The sequence below is a fragment of the Hippopotamus amphibius genome, chromosome 4 (assembly GCF_030028045.1).
Source record: "Hippopotamus amphibius kiboko isolate mHipAmp2 chromosome 4, mHipAmp2.hap2, whole genome shotgun sequence".
Classification (NCBI taxonomy): domain Eukaryota; kingdom Metazoa; phylum Chordata; class Mammalia; order Artiodactyla; family Hippopotamidae; genus Hippopotamus; species Hippopotamus amphibius.
In genome coordinates, this window is record NC_080189.1 from 312184 (window position 1) to 334546 (window position 22363).

At 53.8% G+C, this 22363-nt stretch overlaps 1 protein-coding gene across 6 annotated transcripts in view; it reads right to left on the bottom strand.

The window, feature by feature from the left end:
* DYNC2I1 (dynein 2 intermediate chain 1) overlaps nt 1-22363 on the bottom strand; it is a 40406-nt gene that overhangs the window by 12893 nt on the left and 5150 nt on the right. For 2 of the 6 annotated variants that reach the window (XM_057731452.1, XM_057731455.1), the window contains exons 4-17: nt 21663-21754; nt 19594-19902; nt 16730-16785; nt 15328-15382; nt 12277-12375; nt 10020-10097; nt 9234-9465; nt 7934-8036; nt 6692-6821; nt 4051-4119; nt 3165-3326; nt 2339-2452; nt 1871-2000; nt 136-308 (exon numbers count right to left, since the gene is read on the bottom strand). In XM_057731452.1, coding sequence (XP_057587435.1) covers nt 136-308; nt 1871-2000; nt 2339-2452; nt 3165-3326; nt 4051-4119; nt 6692-6821; nt 7934-8036; nt 9234-9465; nt 10020-10097; nt 12277-12375; nt 15328-15382; nt 16730-16785; nt 19594-19902; nt 21663-21754 — 1802 coding nt within the window. Of the gene's footprint in view, nt 1-135; nt 309-1870; nt 2001-2338; nt 2453-3164; nt 3327-4007; nt 4120-6691; nt 6822-7933; nt 8037-9233; nt 9466-10019; nt 10098-12276; nt 12376-15327; nt 15383-16729; nt 16786-19593; nt 19903-21662; nt 21755-22363 lie in introns of all 6 variants that reach the window. The other 4 variants (XM_057731456.1, XM_057731457.1, XM_057731453.1 and 1 more) reach the window with 3 other exon arrangements.

Here is a 22363-nt window from a genome sequence, read left to right on the forward strand (position 1 = left end):
TGGTCCTCCCAGCTCGGAGGGCCCGCTCCGCCTCCCCTGCACACGGCGGAGGGCGGGCACAGGAGGCAGTGATGCGGAAGCCCCCTGGGCGCCCGCCCCGCCGCCGGTCACGCCCACGGCTCTCCCGGCCCGTACCTCCGACGCGCATATCAGGACCTTCTGGGGCCCCGACGGCTGCCAGATGTCCCACACGCAGAGCACGTATCTGCCGTCCAGCGGGGGCGCGGAGGCTTTCGCAGGTGGCCCGTGCACAGACACCACCGTCCGCCTCTGAGCCTGAGAGGCGTGCAGGCAGGATACTCTCCGGTCTGAGGATGAGAGAAGAAAAATGTTTCTGCATGTAGTGATCTGCCAGAATCCACGTTAAATTAACACACAAAGGGATGCAAACACATTTCAGCTTAATGGAGACGTAAACTTGGTCTTTCAAAGAGGCCCAAATGTCCAAGCTCGACTTGAAAAGATCCAAGTTGGCCTCGCTTGCTAGAAGCCACCCTCCCCCACGCTCAGCACAACGCCATCCACCGGCTACTCCCACGGGCCCGGGGGGTGCGCAGGTGACCTGGGCGGGGTGTCCCCTCCACCGGCCCGACACCCCTCTTCCCCCGACACCTGCCCCTCAGACACACTGTCCGTTTCCCTTGTTCGGTCCGCTTACAGAGGCAGGACTTCTGTCTGTCTGTCTGTCCACTGTGGCTCCAAGGCCTGGGACGCGGCAGATACTCCTGAGGGTCTGGGAGCCCACGGAAGAACGCGCGGGCCGCCCGCGCCGCGCGTTTCCTGGCCACGGTGGCGGCGAGCGGACTCTGTAAAGGTCCCGTGTCGCCCCCTCCGAGCTCAGACCCGGGCAGTGTGACCCAGGCCCAGGTCAAGGACACATGCCATCCCTCTCTCCCCCTCCCATTACCTCAAACCTCACTTCACTAAAGCAAAACACTAGGGAAACCTCTGCTCTGCCCAGACGCGGAACGGAGGGCACGTGCCGGACGACACGTGCGCCCTGTCTCTGACTGAGGGTTCCGGAACGAGCACGGCCCGGCCCCCAGCCCCACGCCTGCTCTGTGAAGCCACCATCCCTTGTGAGCTCCCGGAGGAAAGAGCTTCTCTGACTCCTGCTTCCTGGGGTGCGGAGGGAGGTGGGGAGTGGACACCTGGGTTCTGAAGGCTACGGATGTGATGAGTTACTGTTTTTCTAACAGGACAACCCTTACCTTTTAAAAACAAAAACACTCTCAAATAACATGAGTTTTTAAATTAACAATGCCATGTGTGCTAATGTTCAAAGCAGAGGAGCGGACGCGAACCTAGATCTCCACAGCAGGCAGCACAGAGGAACTTCTAGAACAAGCGGCCCGATGCCCGGGTCACACAGGCCCAGCAGCACCCAGCAAAGCCGACCGCAGGGCCCCTGCCCGCCACGCCCTTCTCCACGCAGACCAGGACCACGGCTGCCACCCAAGCGCTCCCCGGCCACTTGATTTAAAAGCAAGGAGGCGACTCGCTCAAGCAATTTACACGCGGTCACGCACACACAGTCGGTCTCGCTCGTGACCACACGCAGTCACGCTCCACGTGTGCTGACACGGGCTCCACTTGCTGGGCTACGTTAACCACACGACCCCCGCCTGGACCCTCCCTCACGCTGCTCCCGCTGCTCCGCTATCCAAGAAACCAAGAGAGCCTAAAAGGAACAGGACTGAAACCAACCATTCGCGTCCATCACCGCACGTCCCCCTTGTGGCCACCCCGTGACGATCACACACGCCCGAGTCTGCGGAAGCGGAACCTCCGCGCTCTGCTCAAGGTAACACGGGGCGCAGCGGTGAGGACCCGGGTCCCCACGTCGCCGCTGACCCTGAGGGCCGCTTACTCTGAAGGAACGGCAAGCTGGTGTTCAGCTGGGCGGAGCTGTCGCTGAAAGGCAGGGTGCCGTCGGGTGCCCCGGGGGTCCGGCGCGGCTCCGGCTCGACCCGATCCTCTTCAAGCAGAACCGCAACCACCTTTCAAAGACACGGGCGCAGTCCTGCGTCAGCACTCGCAGAGTGCTCATGCCACAAGAGAAAACAAAACCCACAAAGCACTCCCTAATCTCACCCACTTCTCAAAATAACTGCCTGAAGTCAGCGACATTATAGAAACAGACAGAATGAAATCACGTTGCCCCTTCTGCACAACAGCAGAAACCACCAGGTAAAGTTCCATCAGTGTAAACCCCAAAGCCATGATTTCACATTGCATGTCATTTTGCTGCAAGAACAGGAGGGGAAAGGGACCCTCCAGCTCTTCTAGAAGGAACGGGGGCACGGAAACATCACCCACAGCACCACGTGCAGCTCACCAGGCTGTGGTGAGGACCCCGCGTGACAGCAAACCGCCACCACGGCCCCCGTGGCTCGTGCTCAGGAGGACGACGGGGAAGGGGAGGGCGAGGGGGCCTCAGCAGAGGTGCCTGCTGAGAACGGACGGGATCGAGGCGGGAGGCCCAGCGGCGAGACAGAGGCCGCGGGCCCCCGGCCGCCCCCCTCCTGCTGCAGCCCCCCCCCCCACCTCGCCCTGCACCCGAACGCGGGAACTCTCGCTAAGAGAAGCCGACCACATGTACGTGCGTGTGAAAGCACGATCGTGTTTCACGAAGCAGACTCTCCGTAACACGGCTAGGAGGAGACGGGCCCCCAGGCGTCCCGCACGGGGCTGAGCGCGGGCTTATTCGGAATCCATAGGTCAGGCTCACGTCTGTTACACGTTTCTGTGCTTTAGACGCGAATTCTGAGCTGACGTGGACACAATACGTGCCAAGTGAAGGAACACAAACGCTGACCTTACACACGATGTGTCAGGAAACAGGACTGACCCGGATCCTCTATCACGACTCATACTGAAACAGTCGTGGAGGGACCAGGATGGTGATGGTGGTTTGTTTTGAAATAACTGAGGGGTGGGTGGCGGGGGCTCAGGAGAGACGAAGGTGCTGAGAGCTGGGGCTCCAGAAGCACACGGGGCCACATTCTGCCCCCGGACCTTTGTACGGATCTTGACGATTTCCATAACCAGCTTTTAAAGTCATGAGTTCACTAATTTCAAGTACCCTAGACGTGGGCTCACCCTGCCAACTTAGTATGTTTTTTAGTCTATATTTATTTTAAAAAGCAAGCGATCAGCATCACGGTGTAGAATCCAGACACACAGACGGCGCCTGCAGCCACAGCAGCCACAGGTCCCCGCCCCCGCAGAGCGCACCTGGCAGGCTGCCCGCAGGAAGCTGCACAGGCGGGCCGTGTCAACCTTCCGGACGACGGCAGCATCACAGGGGCCACTCCGCTCACTCCCTGAAAAACAGCACATGTGGAACCAGCCGGGGCGACTCTCATGGTCACGGTCACACACGTCAAAGGGCGTACGAGCCAACCAGGAGCGCTGGCAGGAGAAGCCAGAGGTCGCATCTCATCCTCCAGATCGCCTCCTGATTTCTCAAAAGTCTGTAAACAGAGTCCTACTTAAAGCATCCGTTTGTTAAGTACGTGTTACCTTTAGGTGCGTGACTTTCTCAGGACGAGGCTTCCCTGAGGGAAGAGAGTAACAGAGGCAATTCCTCTGGATGAGCGACCACCAGTAAAGCAACACTTAGCAGGTAAACTACCCAAGGGAACCCTGCACTTTCCAGGGGCCTTCCATCTGTCTCAACGTAACGTGTCTGGAAAATGTACTTAAAGATGAAAATCCTCTAAGGATGAGAACAGACTGCCTCAAATTAAGAGCAGAGAGTGTTCTAGAAGCCCATCTGCAAAGTGCTGGTGCAGCGTATGGGCTCATCCCCCGCTGCTCAGCAGGAACGTGCTGTGCACCCTGACCAGGGCCCAGACCTGGCCTCCAGCTCCGCGCAGGGGCTGAGGGGGTGTCTGAAAGAACACCGGTGTGTGCAGTCACGGGATGACCACCACACCCGAGACAGAAAAGAACAAGAAACGGGGTACACACAACTCCCAAGGTCGCGAGCAGAGGCTGTTTACCCCCAGACACGGCCACGCCTTCCCCCGGGTGCTGCGTCCACACCTCCCGAGTCTCAACCTCTTCGGTCTGGACGTCCCGGTCCACGTTATCTTCATTGCACTGAACGTAGGCCTGGAAGACAAAGCTGGCTGAATTAGCTTTGAGGCTCAAGCTCAGAGCCATTTCTCGTTACTGAAAAGAAAACAACTAAATATTTTTAGGCTAATGATGACAGTCTTGCTTCTGTCAAAAATAAGCATCACGGGACGTCCCTGGTGGCGCGGTGGTTGAGAACCCACCCGCCAGTGCAGGGGACACGGGTTCCAGCCCTGGCCTGAGAAGATCCCACATGCCGCAGAGCAACGAAGCCCGTGCGCCACAACTGCTGAGCCCACGTGCTGCAACTACTGAAGCCTGCGCGCCTACAGTCCATGCTCCACAACAAAAGAAGCCACCGCAAGGAGAAGCCTGTGCACCACAACGAAGAGCAGTCCCTGCCCACCACAACTAGAGAAAGCCCACATACAGCAACGAAGACCCAACACAGCCCAAAAAAATTAATTTTAAAAAAGGAAGCATATTCTTTTTTTTTTTTTTTTTTAAAGAATATGTTCGAGGTGGGGAGGGAATAGGAGCATACTCTTTAAAAAAAAAAAAGCATCACAGCATAAATAACAATCACGCAAAGACTGCTTGCGTCTTAAATGTTTCATAAACGTGGACCTAAATTTCAAAAGTGTTTTCAAAAACTAACATCAAACAATTCAGCTCTGGTTTGAAAATACAGTGACCCAGTCCACCAACACCCTATTCTCTTAGAACATAGCAGTTTTGCAAAACCAGACACAACTCTGTTTACTTCAAAAAGGTACATGGTTCAGTAAAGACAGCGTGGACAATGACAGCTTTAAGATGAGAAAAACAAGCAAAGAAGTCAGATATTCTCTCAAGGTCACAGTGAGTCAGCTGCAAGGCCAAGGCTAACCTGTCAGCTTCTCAAATTTCCTCCTGTGACCTTCTGCCCATTGAAAGATTACTGACTGAATACACCCAAGAGCAGGTAGATAGGTGGCACTGTGGGGACAGCAGAGGAATGTCCAAGGGGACCCCTGACTCCAAGACTTCACCACCTTGGAGGCTGACTGTCACGCAGTCAACAACTGCAGCACTACAGGGAAGGACAAGCTCTGGGGGATGGACAGTACCAACGCTGGAGTCACAGGGCACTCAGTGCAAGTCATCAGGAAGGGTTCAGCTAGCTGCTTAGAGGACAAGACATGGACAAAGAGCAACAGGCAAGGAGACTACAGGAGAGGTGGGATGGCATAGGACAGGCAATGGAGAAAGACAGGTAGATGACAAAGGGGCCCGATATGGTAAGGGGGGATACACAGGGTACACAGGCAGGTGATGGGGGGGTCTGGTAGGTGAGGGGGTTACACATGCAGGTGATGGGGTCCTGGTGAGGTGAGGGGGATACACAGGAGGTGATGGGGTCCTGGTGAGGTGAGGGGGATACACAGGAGGTGATGGGGGACCTGGTGAGGTGAGGGGGTTACACAGGCCGGTGATGGGGGACCTGGTGAGGTGAGGGGGATACACAGGAGGTGATGGGGGACTTGGTGAGGTGAGGGGGTTACACAGGCTGGTGATGGGGGACCTGGTGAGGTGAGGGGGATACACAGGAGGTGATGGGGGACCTGGTGAGGTGAGGGGGTTACACAGGCTGGTGATGGGGGACCTGGTGAGGTGAGGGGGATACACAGGAGGTGATGGGGGACTTGGTGAGGTGAGGGGGTTACACAGGCTGGTGATGGGGGACCTGGTGAGGTGAGGGGGATACACAGGAGGTGATGGGGGACCTGGTGAGGTGAGGGGGATACACAGGAGGTGATGGGGGTCCTGGTGAGGTGAGGGGGTTACACATGCAGGTGATGGGGGACCTGGTGAGGTGAGGGGGATACACAGGAGGTGATGGGGGACCTGGTGAGGTGAGGGGGATACACAGGAGGTGATGGGGGACCTGGTGAGGTGAGGGGGATACACAGGAGGTGATGGGGTCCTGGTGAGGTGAGGGGGATACACAGGAGGTGATGGGGGTCCTGGTGAGGTGAGGGGGTTACACATGCAGGTGATGGGGGGCCTGGTGAGGTGAGGGGGATACACAGGAGGTGATGGGGTGCTGGTGAGGTGAGGGGGATACACAGGAGGTGATGGGGGGGACCTGGTGAGGTGAGGGGGATACACAGGAGGTGATGGGGGGCCTGGTACAGAAAGACACTGCGAGGAGGGCGTGTGGAACGGAATAGGCAGGAGGGGTACTGAGGTGAGACGGCGTCTTGGGAGCTGGAGAGGCACTCGGGCCCTGGGCGTGGAGCGCCTGCGTGCAGGATCATCACATGCAGGACTGGGAGGCCTTGCAGGACGCTACAGCCCCTCACGAGCCCGAGCGAGTGATCCCAGGTGACATCCTGCTGACTTTCAATAACCCCCGACTCGGAGGTGTGCGCGGGCCCGGGAGTGAGCCACACTGGAGACCAGGAGCCTCCAGAGCGCGAGGACCTGGCACACGCCGCAGGTGACACACACGTGACACGTGCATCCTTCACAAGCCCTCCCTGGTGTAACACCCGGAACAGCACACAGTGCCGCACAGTCCCGCCACCCCACGGTAGGCTCACTGGGTCACGAACCTTGGACTCACCTGCTTGGTGTTTTTTCTCCCGAAGTTTCTGATGTACATGTCATACTCGCTCACCGGTGGGAGGTCCAGGAGGGAGAAGGTGAAGGAGAAGTCGAGGTCGATGAGCCGGAGCAGCTTGGTGCTGCGCGTCCTGGAAACGAGACGGGACGTGAACCGCGTGCGGATGGAGGAACGGGATGTGGGCTCCGGCCAAGGGGCTCGTGAAGTTCTGTCCGAGGGGATCCTGAGATAGTAACAGTCACTAAGCTGGGACCTTGTGCGTGGAGAGCAAGGCCGCAGGGCTGAACCGCCCCCCTCCATCCCTGCTGACGGACGGAGCCCTGGCCGCTCCCGAGGGACACGTCCAGCCAGGCACGCCCCCGTCCAGCCTCACCCTTGCCTTCCTCTGAGCGGACACCGGCAGAGCCGCGCTGCTGCAGGGCTGCAGGTCACGAGACCCGGGGTGGGGGGGCAGGTGGCAGGAAAAGCCCATTCCCACCAGCGCGGCCGCTTCTCCCTGGCTGATCCGTCCCGCTCTCTAAACCTACTACGTCCATCCCAGATCTGGGTGGACTCTTGCATCTATTCCCAGGTTGTACTGGGTTTAGTACAGCAGACCATGGGCTGAGACTCTGTTCTCCACTTTCATGAATCTTGGAATTTTGCAAATTTCTGAGTTTTGCAAGCTTAGACGCTGACGCCTGGTGGTGCTGGCTGTTCAAAGCTCACCTCCGCCACCATTAGAGGCCAACCTGGAGCCTCCGTTTCCTCGTCCACATACGCCAGCACAGGAGTCACGGGGCCCCAGCACCTGCCAGCAGGGCCAGCGTGGGGCTCCTCGCCCGCAGCTCCCCAGCGTCCTCACCGGAGAAACCGAGCGCTGGTTCTGAGTCACGCCGACCACGTGGCGGAGGGGCGACACCGCAGGCACAGGCTGGGCCCGGCCGCTCTCAGAGCACGGGCTCTGGCCACCAGCCTCGCACGCGCCCGACAGTGACTACGTCAGGCGTGACAGGCGGGGCTCCCAGGGCCCCCCCACCCAGGGCCCCCCGCCAGAATGAACACACACGCCAGGGCTGAGCTTGTCTACAGCGCTGCACACCCCAGCAGGAACACAACATCTGGACACAGGGAAACATAGCACAAGTGAAATCACGTGCCTGAAGGCAGCAAGTGAAAACAAAAGCTAACTTTTAAAAGTACGTTGAAGAAAAGCGTATTAAAACTCCATCATTCCTTCTGCAAATTTCCCAATACACCTACTTTTGCTTAAGGGCCTGAGTCCGACTCCTCTGACGGTGTGAGGCTGTTGCAAAATCCACAAAAATTCCACAAACAGGGGTTTTTGAAGGGGAACTGTTTGCATCTGTACAGAAAAAAATGCCATTTCTGTGAAACGGCAATATTTCTTTCAAGCAAAAGAAATCAAGAGTAAACCCATTAGAAGCATGTAAACCAATTACGTTCAATAAGGTCTTTACACATAACTAACGTTAAACATCTTCTATGGGCATTGAAGAACCACGTCTGCTAACTTCATCTAAAACTTTCAGCAACAAAGCAAAACGTCCTAGGCATGTGCCAATCACACTCCTTTTAGAAGTATTTAAGAAAACGTGTACGAGGCAGTCCTTCCCCCGCCCCCCGCAAACACGTAAGCGAGCTGAGATGTGAACACACAAAGCAGCGGGAAAGAGAGGAGACGCACGTCAGTGCCGGACCCACCCCCCGCGGTGGCAGCGACAAGGCAGGCAGAGCCGACAGCGCCTCAGCAGGTCACGGGGGGCCGCGGTGCCGGCCGGGTGACCCTCCCACCAGGACGGACAGCTCTGCCCCACACCCTCCCGTGCAGACGACCTCTGTCACCTCTGCCCCCCAAGGATTTCTGTGCCTCCCTGTGCAGACGGACCCTCGCATGTGTCTACGCATTTACTTCAGTCGTATCTCACTCCGCCGTCTCATTTCTCTCGGATACATGTTTGAACCCGTACAAAGAGCACGCCCTCCCCTGCGGTCTCACAGCTTCATCAGACCCACGAGGTGCAGCCCGCACCCGGGCAGGCGGCTGACACGGCACCTCCTACTTCTCATCCCTTGCAACACCCAGCGCCCGGTGCTCGGGACAGCAGGGGCGCTTCCGGGAAGAACCCTCCCGCCCTTACACGTAACCTTATCGCACCCAGATGCCAAGAACTTCTGAGCAAAATATATTTCCAGTTTCATAAAAAAAAAAAACAGCTGGGAGAGGACGGCTCCTTGGGGCCCAGACGTGAGGGCTGCACCTGAGCCTGCCCTGCCGACCTGCCCCTCTGCTGCCCGGGCCTCCTGCCCACAGCCTCACTTCCCTCTGCCAGAAAAGCAGGAGCCTCTGCGGCGGACGCACAGCCAACGACGCAGCACGGCAGGAGGAAGGCCATACCCGGGCCCCGCGCGGAGAGGAAGCCCCGCAGCGCTGCTTCCTAAGACTGGCCTCTGCACACGTCCCAGGGCCCTGAGCGCCTGCCAGGCACGTCCCAGAAGGGGAAGGGCTGGGAGGACCCGGGACCAGCAACCACTCACGTACCCAGCCCTGGCCCCGGCCCCCGGCCACGCTCCGGCTGGCTGTGCCTCTCAAGCAGCTGCGAGGACAGTGTGCCCACACGCACGTTTTCTGCGTGGATGGCTTCCTGAACGTCCTGTATCTCCCTCCTTCTGGCCAGAGGAAGCTCTTCCACCGTCTCTCCTGATTCAGGCTCGTCCGCACCATCACTGTCATCCTCGTCCCCGTCGCAGACCTCAAAGTCATCCTCGTAGTCCTGCAAGCAGTGACAGACATGCACAGAGGACAAGCGCACGGCTTACAGTCTGAAGCAGACACGGGCCTCAGGGTGGCTCCGGCCCGAGGTCTGCAGCCACAGGCTTCAGCGTCACTGAATCACAAATCTGTATAAACTGCTGCGTTTGTTTCTCCGCGTCTGTATCAGCCCTACAGAGCCACGCCCCCCGAGAGCTCTGAATGAACAAATGTGCAAACGCCTTTGTGCTGAGAATGTGCGTGTACGTGCACATACACGTGTGTACTATGTGCAGACTCCACACAGACATACATGCATATCTGCACACACACATGCTCACAGACATACAGACGCGTGTGACTGCAGCGCACCAACAACAGGTTACATTGAAAAATTATTTGATTACATCACATTGGTCAGCAATGGCAGACGTGCGGCAAACTTTTTACAGGTGCCAGACTTAAACCAAACAGATATGCAGTATCAAGAGCATAAGAAGAGAGAGAAAGCTATTAAGTTACTGATTTTAGAACAATTATCTTTAAGCTGAGAAAATTTTAAATTTTTATACCTACTTCAAAATCATCTTGGAAACTGGCTGTATATTCATCAGCTCCAGCATTGTCTAAATTAATGTCTTCCTTTTCGATTTCCTAGAAGCAGAAATCAAACACATGATTAAAATATTCAATCATAAGTTGACTCTTGCGAGTAGGTTGGGAAAATACATGTTTCCTCAGATTCACTTGATGTTGCTAATTTTGAAATGCACATGTTTATAAAACTAACATAACCTAATTATAATTCTTAAAGAAATACCCTATCTATATAAGTATAACCAGAAAGAGAAAACAGCAAACAATTGTTTTCTTCTTGAGAAGCCTCCGTGACTGACGTCCGAAGAGGAAAGGTGTCCTACAGGTAAACCACAGACTCACGCTCAGACTGCCTCCCCCGCTGTGCTTCTCACCCACGATCACAGCCCTGCACGTGCAGTGAGGCACAGACACACAGACACGTGTGCTGAAGGACACGCCGGCCAGGTCCCGTGTGACCGGCCACAGCTGCAGCGACCGGGACGAGGCCACGGCCCTGCCCCGTGATCAGGCAGACGGGCTGCTCTGCCCTGGCCCAGCCATCACGGACCACCTCCAGCCTCAGGTTCTCCCCTGAAGTCTGGGCCAGCCCTGCCGTGGACGTGTGCCCAGCCATGCTCTGCAGTTTGGGGAGCTGCACACATGCCCCTCAGGCCAACCCACTGCAGGTCTGAAGAATGAGGGAGAGGGTGCCAGGGAGACCGAGCAGAAAGACATTCCAGGTCTCCAGGCCGAGAGGCGGCAGACAGGAAACTCAGTTTCAGAAAACCCACACTTTCCCCGCTGTTCCGCCTCTTGTCCACCTCCATGCCTCCTCGCCCTGCTTCCTGATGACATGGCACCTACACACACACACACGCACGCACGCACGCGCACGCACACACACACACACACACCGGGAGCCCGCCAGGGCCCGCTCTCCCCACCCGCCGCCAGCCGGCCCTCCGCCCCAGCACCGTCACCCCCACCCCAGCCCCTTCACCACCACGTCCCCTCTCGCTCCCTCAGAGCTCAGAGACAACCTTCGGAGCAGGAACTCTGATCACACCGCACCTGCTTCAAACCCACGCGGCCCCCACTGCCCACGGAGGACGCCCCGGACACCACAAATCCAGCCCCCGAGGGGCTTCAGTGCCCACGCTGGAGGAAGAGGTGAAAGGCACCCGCGACCTGAGGCGAGACCCAGCCGCAGGGCTGGTGCCGAGGCAGCGCTGCGGACCGCCCGGGAGCAGGGACAGGACTCGCAGGCTTTCGGGGTGGACGTCGGGGACGGAGGAGGGAGGGCGACCAGGGGAGAGTGGACGGTCCAGGAGGAGGGGCCGACAGGCTCGGAGCCCAGAAAGGAGGCAGCAAGACTTCGCCTTCTCTCCAGAACCTAGTGCCCTGCCGTGCGGCAACGGATGCCACGAAGTCAGGGGTCAGAGCCACAGGGAAGCCCGCTGAGCCCCAAAGTGGACACTCGGTGCTGACCCCGTGGATGAGAACGTGGCCCTGCAGACTCACAGGACCGGAAAACCGTGCCACGAGCAGGTCCCTCCGGCACGTCGTCATACAAAGTCACCGTTCGCTACAGTGACGGACGCGTCACGTGTGCGGTACCGATAAACAGGACCCCGCTGACTGGAGGAGAAACGAAGACACACGCTGTGCAGGCATCTTAAGCAAAACGCACAGCATCGCAAGCTCACCCCAGGCCGACAACTCATCGCTCGGAAGACACTCGCAGCCCCCACGGCGTCCAGGGTACCCGGCGGGGCAGACGGCACGGTGACAAGAGCGTGTCCCTCCACCGCCCACGGGGACCCTGAGCAGCCAGCCTTCCGCTTCGCCCCCCGGGTCTTGGAGAGGACGCCTCAGCGTCACCCACGGCCTCTCTCGAGGGAGGGGATGGCCGTTTCCTTCACCTCTGGTTTGGCATTCATTTTTGAAAATTATCTGTAGACGTGGCGCACGTCTCACGGACACCGGCCTGAACTGGGACTCTGCGATGCCTCTGTTCGGTTCTTCCCTCCTCCCCACACGTGCTGACTTCCTACGCAGAGCAACGACCAGGAGGCTGAGGACTCACCCAGCCCACACCCCCACACCCCCCCGAAGCCACACGCCCGAGGCAGCCCCGCGCCCTGGGCCGCCCGCGGCAGCGCAGGGCAGACACGCATCTCCCCTCCGTCCCGACGTCCCGCTGCCTAAGAGGAGGACGAGTCGCCCCCTCAGAGTGCACTCGAGACAGCCTCACCGGGACAGAGGCAGACACGCATCCTCTCCTGACCGCAGCCTCTTCGCTCCCTCGCCTCCGGGCCAGCTTCCACGCCAGGGATCCCTCTTCGCGGCTGTTCTGGGGGACAGAGCGCGGCTGGTCAGTGTGGAGGGACAGAGGGCGGGTCCCAGGGCAGCCCCAGGGCCCACCCCTCCTCCCGTGGGGATGCAGGTCCTGGCTCGGGGAGGCACCGGAGGTGCGACGTCACACAAGGGACTCAGCTTCTCTGGGCCTCAGTTTTGTCCTCCAAGAAATGAGGAGCACTCTGAACCTTCTTCCTGGTGCCAGCGAGGCGGCAGGTAAAACGGGAGAAGCTGGCCGTCCCGCTGTGGTCACCGCCCCAGGAAGGCACGGCTCTCAGACATCATTGCCCAAAACCATTTGGTGCAAGAGAGTGGGGACCACACGGCGCACCACCATGGAGAAAAGGAGCAGTCTTCCGTGTGCTCAGAAAACTGTTCTGGCCTGTTGTGGGCTCCCCGTAAACGCGGAAGAGCTGAACCAAGATAACTCAGTGTTGATGCTGTAAAACACACGGCGTGAGCCATGACGAGCTGCCCGACATCTTCAAGGTCACTTCTGGGCTCTCATAGGGGAAAATTACATCACATATTTTGTTCCTTTGGTGAAAAAAAGAATGTAAAATGTCTCCCTGATAATTTTTTATATTGGTTACATGTTGAAATAATAAGATTTCAGCAATGTTGGATTATATATGTTATTAAAATTAATTTTGTTTCTTTTCTAAGGTGACTACCAAAAAATTTAAAATTACAAATGTGGCTCACATTATAATTCTAGTGAACAATGCTAACCCTTAGCAAAAAAATTGGGAGACAGGAGGAAAACATTAAAAACCATATGTTTTCATCCAATAATTCCAGTTCAAGAAGTTTACCCACGAAAAGTAGGCGGGAGATCTGTACCAGCAGAACCCGAGGGGCTTCCACAATGCATTGAGAGACAGTACATGCTGCATGGGGGCACACGCACGCAAAACAGAAAGAAAGGAACCCAAATCCCCCGAACACGTACATCAAAATAGGACTGTGAAAGATTATATAAAAAAAAGATTATGTGGGAAGAGTTACTTATAAAGCTAACTTTCTTCTCTTAGGTGTGGCTACAGCTAGACAGTAAGGGACCCAACCACTGCCCAACACTGAATGAATGAAACACCCTCACATTAAAGCAACACACGCTGCACGGCCTGGCCTATGGGGGATTACGTGCTCTTGCGGATGAACACGGAACAAAGACCTGTAGAAACACAGCACAGGATGCCAAGGGCAGGTGTCTCACAGTCCAGTGTTGTGGGAAAATATTCAGAAGCCTTTCTGAAACCTTGAAACTGTTACTAAAAGTAATTAAAGTATGTGGGCCGAGCAACTGGATGCAGGATGTCCTGCTTGAGCAGCAGAGGAGCTAAGGGTGCTGGGTGTGGAGGCCATGGGGGCATAGGCTACCGTGGAAACAGAAGACTGACCCTCTCTGGGGGCGCAGCCCCTTCCTCATTTGCACACCTCATATCACCCAGTTTGGCCCCGGAGGATGGCTGGTTAGCCAGAGACGGGTAAGACTCCTCAGGGGAGGAACAACCTAAGACAGGCACAGTCGCAGAGGGGCCAACAGGGGTGGGGCACAGACCCTTACTTCTTCTGAGAGAGGTCTCCTGCCCCCAGGGCTGCTTTGCTTCTCACGCCCAGCACAGATCGGGACCCAGGAGGCAAACAGAGACCTGGCTAATAGCAGCTGCCCTCCTTCTGCTGTTCTTGCAAAACATCACCGCCCCCAATTATATGAGGCCTTTGTTTGGTTATTTCAAAGTAAAACCTTGACTGTGGGACGAAACTGGGAGTGTGAGAACCGTATGCCATCTTGCTTCTGGAATGCCGAGAGCTCAATAAAAACAACGTGGGGTGAAGCAGCGGGGCTTTTGATCCTAGAGGTCTTGAGTCCCCCGTCCCATCTTTCTCTTAAATCTGTGTCTGTTTCTTTAAGCTTGCGGCACCCGTCACTCGCCCCGAGTCGCCGAACTGGTCTCGGCACAGTGGTTCCCATAACCATCAGAGAAAGACAACGATCACCCTTCACAAGTAACAGCAGCCAGCGTCTGCCTCCCACGTTACCTATAACAGAACAGAAACCTGGGAAATGGTCTCATGACCATCTGAACACCACAGCACACAATCCTAAAGACGTCAGATGATCACTGTGAAGACCCTGCCCGTGATAAGGACGCAGATGCTGTACGAGACGAAGACTGGGAGCCGTGGGGTCCTGAGTGACACTGCATCACCGACACGTGCTGCTCACGTGTACACACACGCACACACACACGCACACGCAGTCCAGACCGTGAAGCAAGTGCGTAAGGACTGGGGCCACGAGGGCATCAGCGTTGACAAGAAATGCCTGACAGAACGTGCCAGTGAGCTCCTCTGAGCCTGGGTGGCTCTGTGGAAAGATTTTAACACAATTTGTTTTTACCAACCATAGATCTACTGAGACTTTCTATTTCTTCTTAAGGCAATTTCATTAATTTATATCTTCCAGGAATTTCACTTTCATCTGCATTCTCTAATCTGTGAGTATGAAATGCTGTCATTCTATTCCTGAAAGTGGGTGCTAACGTCTCAGTCACTGCTGAAGTTTCTCTTTCTCCCTTCAATTCTGTCCGTTTTTGCGTCTCGCGTCTTGGGGCTCTCCTGTGAGGTGCATGTTCACTTCTGATTGTCACAGCCTCCCGCAAGCTACGTATTTCATCACTCGGATGCGTCCCTCCGCCTCTAGTCCAGCCACTTGAGCCCCGTTACAGCCGCTGCCTGAGGGTTTACCTTGTCCATCATTTTTACTGTGACTCCATTTGAGGCCTTTCATCTGAAGTGTATCTCTTAGGTGCCTCCTGGAATCACCACCCAAACAAGCTCTCTGCAAATGAGGCCCGCCTCGGGCTCTGCTCTCGAGGGGACACACGCTGGACCGCAGGCCACACTCACCGCACAACAGAGTCGGTGGAAGGGGTCTTACCTTCCTCCTTGAGTCTTTCTCTTTCCCGTTACTCCTCGCTAAATTCTCTACGTGCCTAGAAAGCAAGCATGATCAAAATCAAAATCAATTTTAAACAAAGTTTTAAACAAAGTTTAAACAAAATTTTTAAACAAATTTTAATTTGAAAATTAAAACATTTTCATCTCAGTGAAGGCTGTTATCAGCATTTGATGTGATGAAGAATGGCTGCAGGCTGGCATATTTGCAAAGCATGCTATATTAGAACTATGAATACTAGAGCCTTTTTTCAAACTATTTTTACTATTTCGGCAGTAGTAAAGATAGGAAATAATATCTTCAGAAGAGAGAAGAAACCATGTGTTTGAACAAACGTGTTTGTGTATGAATCTTTATAAAAGTTCTAGAAAAGTCCTGTAATTTTATTAGAGAATCAATCCCAAATGTTATTTTGTGTTTAAAATAATATTTGTATTTCCAAAAGAAAGATTTATCTTGAAATATGATCGATTCCTCAATCATATTTTATTTGTTTACTTCGGACCTAAAATTAAGGCTTTCAAAATTGCAACTTGATTCTCAATTCTTGGACCTTACATTCATACCAATTCAATAGAGCATATGTTTAAAAACAGGCAGAACCACGCAACAGCTTTTACCGTGCATTCCAGCAGGCCTGCAATACAAATGCTAGGAATCTGCAGCCCCAGATTTAAATACTAACTTAGTTCAAACTGCTAAGAATGTGGGCAAGGCGTTTAACCTGAGCCTTCCTAACCTGTGAAAAAGAATGACCAAATATCACTGTCGTAAAGAACAAACTATAATCTAGAGCTCATATACAAAATGAGGTTTACACGTGAACTCTAATCTGTGCTCTTCATAAACCCCACAAGACAGGTATCACCCGAGCTTCACCAGTGAAGACGGGGCTCCCAGGGCCACCCGGCCTCCCAGGGAAGACGCCAGTGTGCGGCTGCCGTGCCCGCACCCTCGCCTTGGTCTGACCTGCAAACGCTGGGCAGTGGGGGTCTGCGGGTGTGTCCACGCTCAGCACTTGGGGGATGTGAACCACAGGCCGGTAAAAGGCGCCCAACAGCCCCCCTGCAGAGGCTCTCCCCTCGCAAAGCAGAGACTGCCCAGCGAACCGGTCCCCCAGGCGAGGGCCGACGTTCTACTGCTGCAGGAGCCAGCACGTAAAAGGCAAACAGGACTAATGAGTTATAGCCCGCTTCCAAGCACCTCTTCCGAGCCCATCAGAAATACAACTCAGAGAGCTTGTATCCAGAGTAAATGAAGTATATCTATACTTGATTCTCATTGACCGGCCATAATCAGACCCAGGAAGAAAAGTTCCTTTTGAAGTGCCGGGTGAGCCGTGCATTATAAGCATAACAAGCAACCAAAGACACGTGTTTCTTACTGGCCGTCGGTCCCGTCTCTCCTCCAGCTCGCACCTCGGCTTCCGTGCTCCCCATTCTACCAAAAAATTCCACAACCGTCAATTAGTACACCATAATGAAGTCACCATAATTAGTAAACTCTGTAAAAGAAGTCATGGGCTCAAGATTTAACAACAGCATCTACGCTACAGGCGTCCCTTAAAATACCTGTTGTTCCTACCTGCCTTTAGTAGGTAAGGTACTGGACCTAAGGGAGAGGAATACCTAAAAGGTGGTTATTTATTACCTCAGTAATATTACCTACGTAAAGGAAACTTATGAAGTGCACATAATTTTCAGAACATCTGCCTAGATCCTTATACTGTGTAAAACTATAAACTTTCAAACATAGGGAATGTGGCTATTTCAAAAACCCATGCACCTGTGGAAAAAAATCTAAACAACTTTCTCTCGAATTAAGTGAATTTTTAAAAACAAAATTAAAATCAACATATGAAGGTAGGTTGTTTAAAAAGAGAGCCACCTGTTGAGTAAGCTGCCCGGAACCCGCACACGGGGAGGGGCATGAGGCCACTCCGTGACAGGAGGACGTGGCGGGGGGGCCCATACGCAGCACAGGGTGGAAGGAAGGTCGGCGTGCCACTTACATGGCAAGTACCAAACGCCCTAAAAAGTTAAAATCACTCAAACACGTTCTACTTCTAGGAAATTATTCCCAGAAAACAAGCAGACACATATTGAGATTTTCAATCTGTCATCACAGAATAATTTATAATTTCAAAAAAAATCACTGACCTTAATGTTCAATATTAGGTTACTTGGAAACAACTGAGGTTACAATCACAACAGAACACCAGACAGCTATGAAATGTCCCAGTGCTCAAAAACCATCTCCCAGAACAGAAAGTAAAAACAGCACAATTCCAATTTTGCATTTTTGGAAAGTTCATGACGCGCGACTAAATACACACGTATTACAAGATGGACCATCTCCAAGTCTGGGGTCATGGCTAAGTTTTGGTTTTTTTTATTCTTCCTGTATTTAAAAAATGCTTTGATCTTTCCAAAACAATTAGAAAAAAGTATAATTACACGTTTAATAGGAAGAGGAGTCTGGCATCAGTCTATAAAATAGGTTGGAATGGAGAATGAAATTGGCAGTGCTAGGTAGGAAAATATTATGACTTAACGGCTACCTAGATATAAAGAAGGAGAAAAAGTAATCAGGTTAATTATAAGTACTAAATTTAAGGGAAAAGGGAGACCCAGCACTGGAGGGGCCTGGACCCAGGCTGCACGTGGGCCCAGGCGACATGGCAGGGAGGGCCGCCCCACTGCACGATTTCCGGTCCCAGCTGTGTGGGCTGGTGGAGAGGCTTCTACACGAGAGGCAGACGTTCACAGAGATATGTGAAGTCATCTGCCCAGGAGCCTAGGAGCAAGCAGGATGTGAGGTTCAGGGATGGCAGTGCCCTGGGTCACACCAGGCTCTTCCACTCGGTCAGCAACCTCTACAGGACACTCCCTGGTATTCACTCTACTCACTCATACCCTCTCCATCCCTAACCGAAAGCTGGAGCAGGCACACGTGAACAGACACAGGCAGCGAGAATGAGGGGTCAAAATTCACGCAACGTGAGCGCTCAGGAGCGCTCACGTCCCGGGGAACGCTCCCGGCTCCCACCGGCTGTCCTGGCGTCATTATTACCGCTGCCTCCATGCACTCTACGGTCCAGTGACCAGGCTGACACAGTAACTAAGCTGAAAGCATATTCTGAGTACCTGAAAGCCAACGTAAAGAAAATGCTAATTATACGATGCTCACCAATCACTCCCAACGTTATCATACCCCACACTCATCTGTTTATTGCTTCACTGCATGGCTTCTGCAACGGAGTGCAAGCCCCATGAAAATAAGAACCTTTGTTTTGTTCACAGCTGTGTCCTCAGCTCCCAGAGCAGTGGCCAGCACACAGCAGCCGGTCAATAAATACGAACAAATGGACTAAAAAGGAAGCTTGTTGGCCGTCCTGGGACTAACATCACGTTAACCCTCATGGAAGCGCTCTTGAAGGCAGGGGTTTTATAAAGAGGCAGAATAATGTTCTCTATCGGACCATCTCTTATATCCATCCTTAATAAAAGCCGAAGGTGCACACGTGACACGTCTCAGAGAGGCGTTTCTGTGAGGAAGGAAGCACGTAATTTCTAGTAATTAAAGCTGACCAAGGGGACATAAAACAGGCAGGGTCCCGGGGACCACCCAGCCCTCCCGGGGGACCACCTGGCCCTCCCGGGGGGTCCACCTGGCCCTCACAGGGTGACCACCTGGCCTTCCTGGGGAGGGTGGCTTCATCGTAGAAGGCAGCACCACCAGCAAATGGGAGGAATGGGGTCACACCCACTTCGGTACAGAAACACAGAGCATCATAAAATGTACACTTGAGAACAGAGACACTAAAATGACTGCACGAAAATATTAAGCAATTACAGTCATTATACGTAGAAGGAAACCAGACCCTCTGCCATCAACAGTTCTATTTCTGTGTTTTGATTTTTTTGCAAACTTAGATTACCAACTCTGGTTGAAACATTTTCCGAAATTATTTCCTTAATTTCCACTTTAAAAAATATCAGCTGCCCTTTGAATGTTAAATTTCAAAAGGTTTTGATAAATTTCTGACTATATACTAAAAGTATATTCACAATATAATCCAGATTCCACTTCACACCTCCTGGAAGACCAGGGACCTCTGTACACGATCACACGATACAGACCTGCATCACGTTTCCCGAGGGCACTACCTCTAGGCAGCAAGCCCACCACCCGGCTGTGCTCAGAGGTACCTTCCTCTACGGAGCTGGAAGCGTCAGGAAAGGGTACCTTGGCCTCCCTCCTGCTGTGCTCCTCCTCCCACGGCCTCTGCTTCCTGTCCACGCCGCTCCGGCGCCTCTCCTCGCCCCCGTGGACGCCTTCTTTACGGTGCTTTTCTTTATGTCTTGCTTCTCCTTCCTTGTCAGAGAACGGACTGCTTTTCTCTTTTGAATACTTCTCCCTCTTCTCCCTTGTGCCGCTTTTTTCTCGATGCGTCTTTTCTCGGTCTGGTTCTTTCTGCTTCCTGTGTCGTCTTTCACCCTCTTCTTTATACAGCCAGTACTTGAGAGGACGGTCTCTGCTGTCACCATACCGCAGCTTTGAACGTGACATTGAAAAACGCGTGAGCACGGAAAACAGGGGCACGCTGCCTGGTCCACCCACTGCAGCGCCGACGGGGGCGACGCGGGGCTCCGCGGCCCTCCCCGCCGCCCCGCCGCAGGCACCCCCCGACCTCAGCGGACAGCGCGCGCCCCCCCCCCCCCCCCCCACGCAGACACGCACGGCCCGGCCGCCGCGGCCGCGCGCGCTCCTCCCTGCGGCGAGCACCTGGGTCCCGGCCGCCGCCCTCTCCCCGCCTGCCCCGCGGCCGGAGCGCCACCAGCTCGCGAGGCCCTCCCGAGAGCGCCGCGTGCCTCGCCCGCGAGGACGCCCGCCGCCCTCTCCTCGGGGCGCACTGCCCTCTCCTCGGGGCGCGGCGCGCACACGGCGAGACGGCTCCCGAGGCCCCAAGGGACGCCCAGGCCCCACGGCGGCGGGTCTGAGCACCCGCGTCTGGGAGCGTCAGCACCGAGCCTCAACGGGACCCCAACCATCCTCCTCCTTTCCCTCAGGGCCTCCCCCGCCTCTGCTCCCCGAGGTTCCGCCCGCTCCACCCCCGTGGACCCCCCCACGGCCCCCACCCGCTCTGCTCACGGCCGCGAGGATGACCTCCCCAAAGACACACAGGATGAGAAGCTCCTCGGGCGTGAGGTTAGGTTCCTGCACACCCGTCACAGACGGAATTCTATGGGAACTAAAGATTTACCGGTAAAAAAATTATAAGGACCCAGAACAAAATACAGGCGACTCCTGACGTGACACCAGCGTGGGGAAGAGGGCTCTCCAAACATCACAACAACAGAAATAAGGAAAGACAGACCTGACTATTTCAGGACTTTAAACTTACTTATAAAAATAATGCTTCCACAGTAAAACAAACAGAACACTGACATATACAACTAGCAGAGAGTTCACCTTTAAAGTACTCTTAAAGTTAACCATACACCACACTAGACAAGTATGCAGACATGCACAGGTAGTAACTAATAGTAGGACCATAAACCCTTTTAGAAAACACCCTCTGCTTCTGAATCAAATCAGCAAACATTAACAATTACAATAAGGTCTGGTTGCTGCTTAGGACACGGGGACTCACACTCCGATCATATGAATAACTACAGTCTGATGTAAAGCAAATGGGGTAGGGAGACACTTATTTTGCTCTAGCAAGTTCATGTCCAGAAATTAATCATAAGGAAAAAGCTATGCAAAAAGTTTACACCATAGATGTCTTTATAATAAAAAAAATTTAGAAGCAACATAAGTATCCAAACAAAGCAGATGTCTCAAGAAAACTATGACATGTCCACATCATCGAATACTGTATTACGCAGCTGTTAAAATACTATTGACAGATATGATAGCTTAGAAAAATGCTCAAAATGTATCCAGTTTAAACAGTTATAAAACAGTAAAATCCAACTTAAGAAAATAAGTTTCTATGTACATATCCAAACACAAACACATATGTGCATAGATGTACACAATCCTACAGGACATAAACCTAAACATTATCAGTGATTATCTCTGGGTGGGCACCTGTTTTTTTCTTTCTTCTTATTATTTATCTGCATTTTGTAAATTTTCCAAAATAACCAAGATTTACTCTTGGAATCGGAGAAACATACTTGCCTGTCAAAACTCAGTGCCTGAGAACTATCTCAGCCCTTGGAGTCCAACCAGAAATGTTCTAATGCTCCCGCCTAAGTACCCTGAGCTCTGCAGCTGCAACCCCTCCCGGGCTTCACCCCACATACCTTTCTTTCTCGGTACCTTCTTTCTCTCTCCTCATCTCCTCTTTCAGAGTCTTCATCTCTCCGTTCCCTCTCTTCAATTCTTGCTTTACTTCCTACAAAAATAAAACATATTTTAACATTCCAAAACCTCAGCACATCAGAAATGCCTTCTAACATCCTGCTGCAGGCTTTACTGTGCATATCACACGGTTACATGTATGAAAGCATATGCTTTAACTAAGACACATTCTCCAATCTCAAGAATGGAAAGTTCTGGAATCTAAACGGAAAACGGAATAAAGGAGAAGGAAACCTGGAAAGTATGTCAGAGGAACCCCTGGGAACCCAAGAGAGGCACTAGCCCAGACACAGGTCTTTGCAGCTCCCGCCCTTGACAGAGATGTCCAGGGAAGCAAAGTCCAGTCCAGCCGACAGGTGTTCCCGCCCAACGCTCAGCCGCAACGAAACGCCAGCCTCGGATGAACGGGGGGACTGCCCCCCCCCACAGGTCTCCCAGAGCCTTGCTGCCCAGGGTGCGTGGACGCCAGAGGCCCCGTGATGCAGGTTGGCATGTACAGCCCACCCACTGGCCCGAGGCTGAAGCTGGCACCCACCCCCACCCTGCGGCCTTTCCCTGCCACAGGGCAACCCAACAGAACCACCTCAATCACTGGTGATGCCCACAGCCCTGTCCAGTAGTGAAAAACTAGATTTCACTTTTG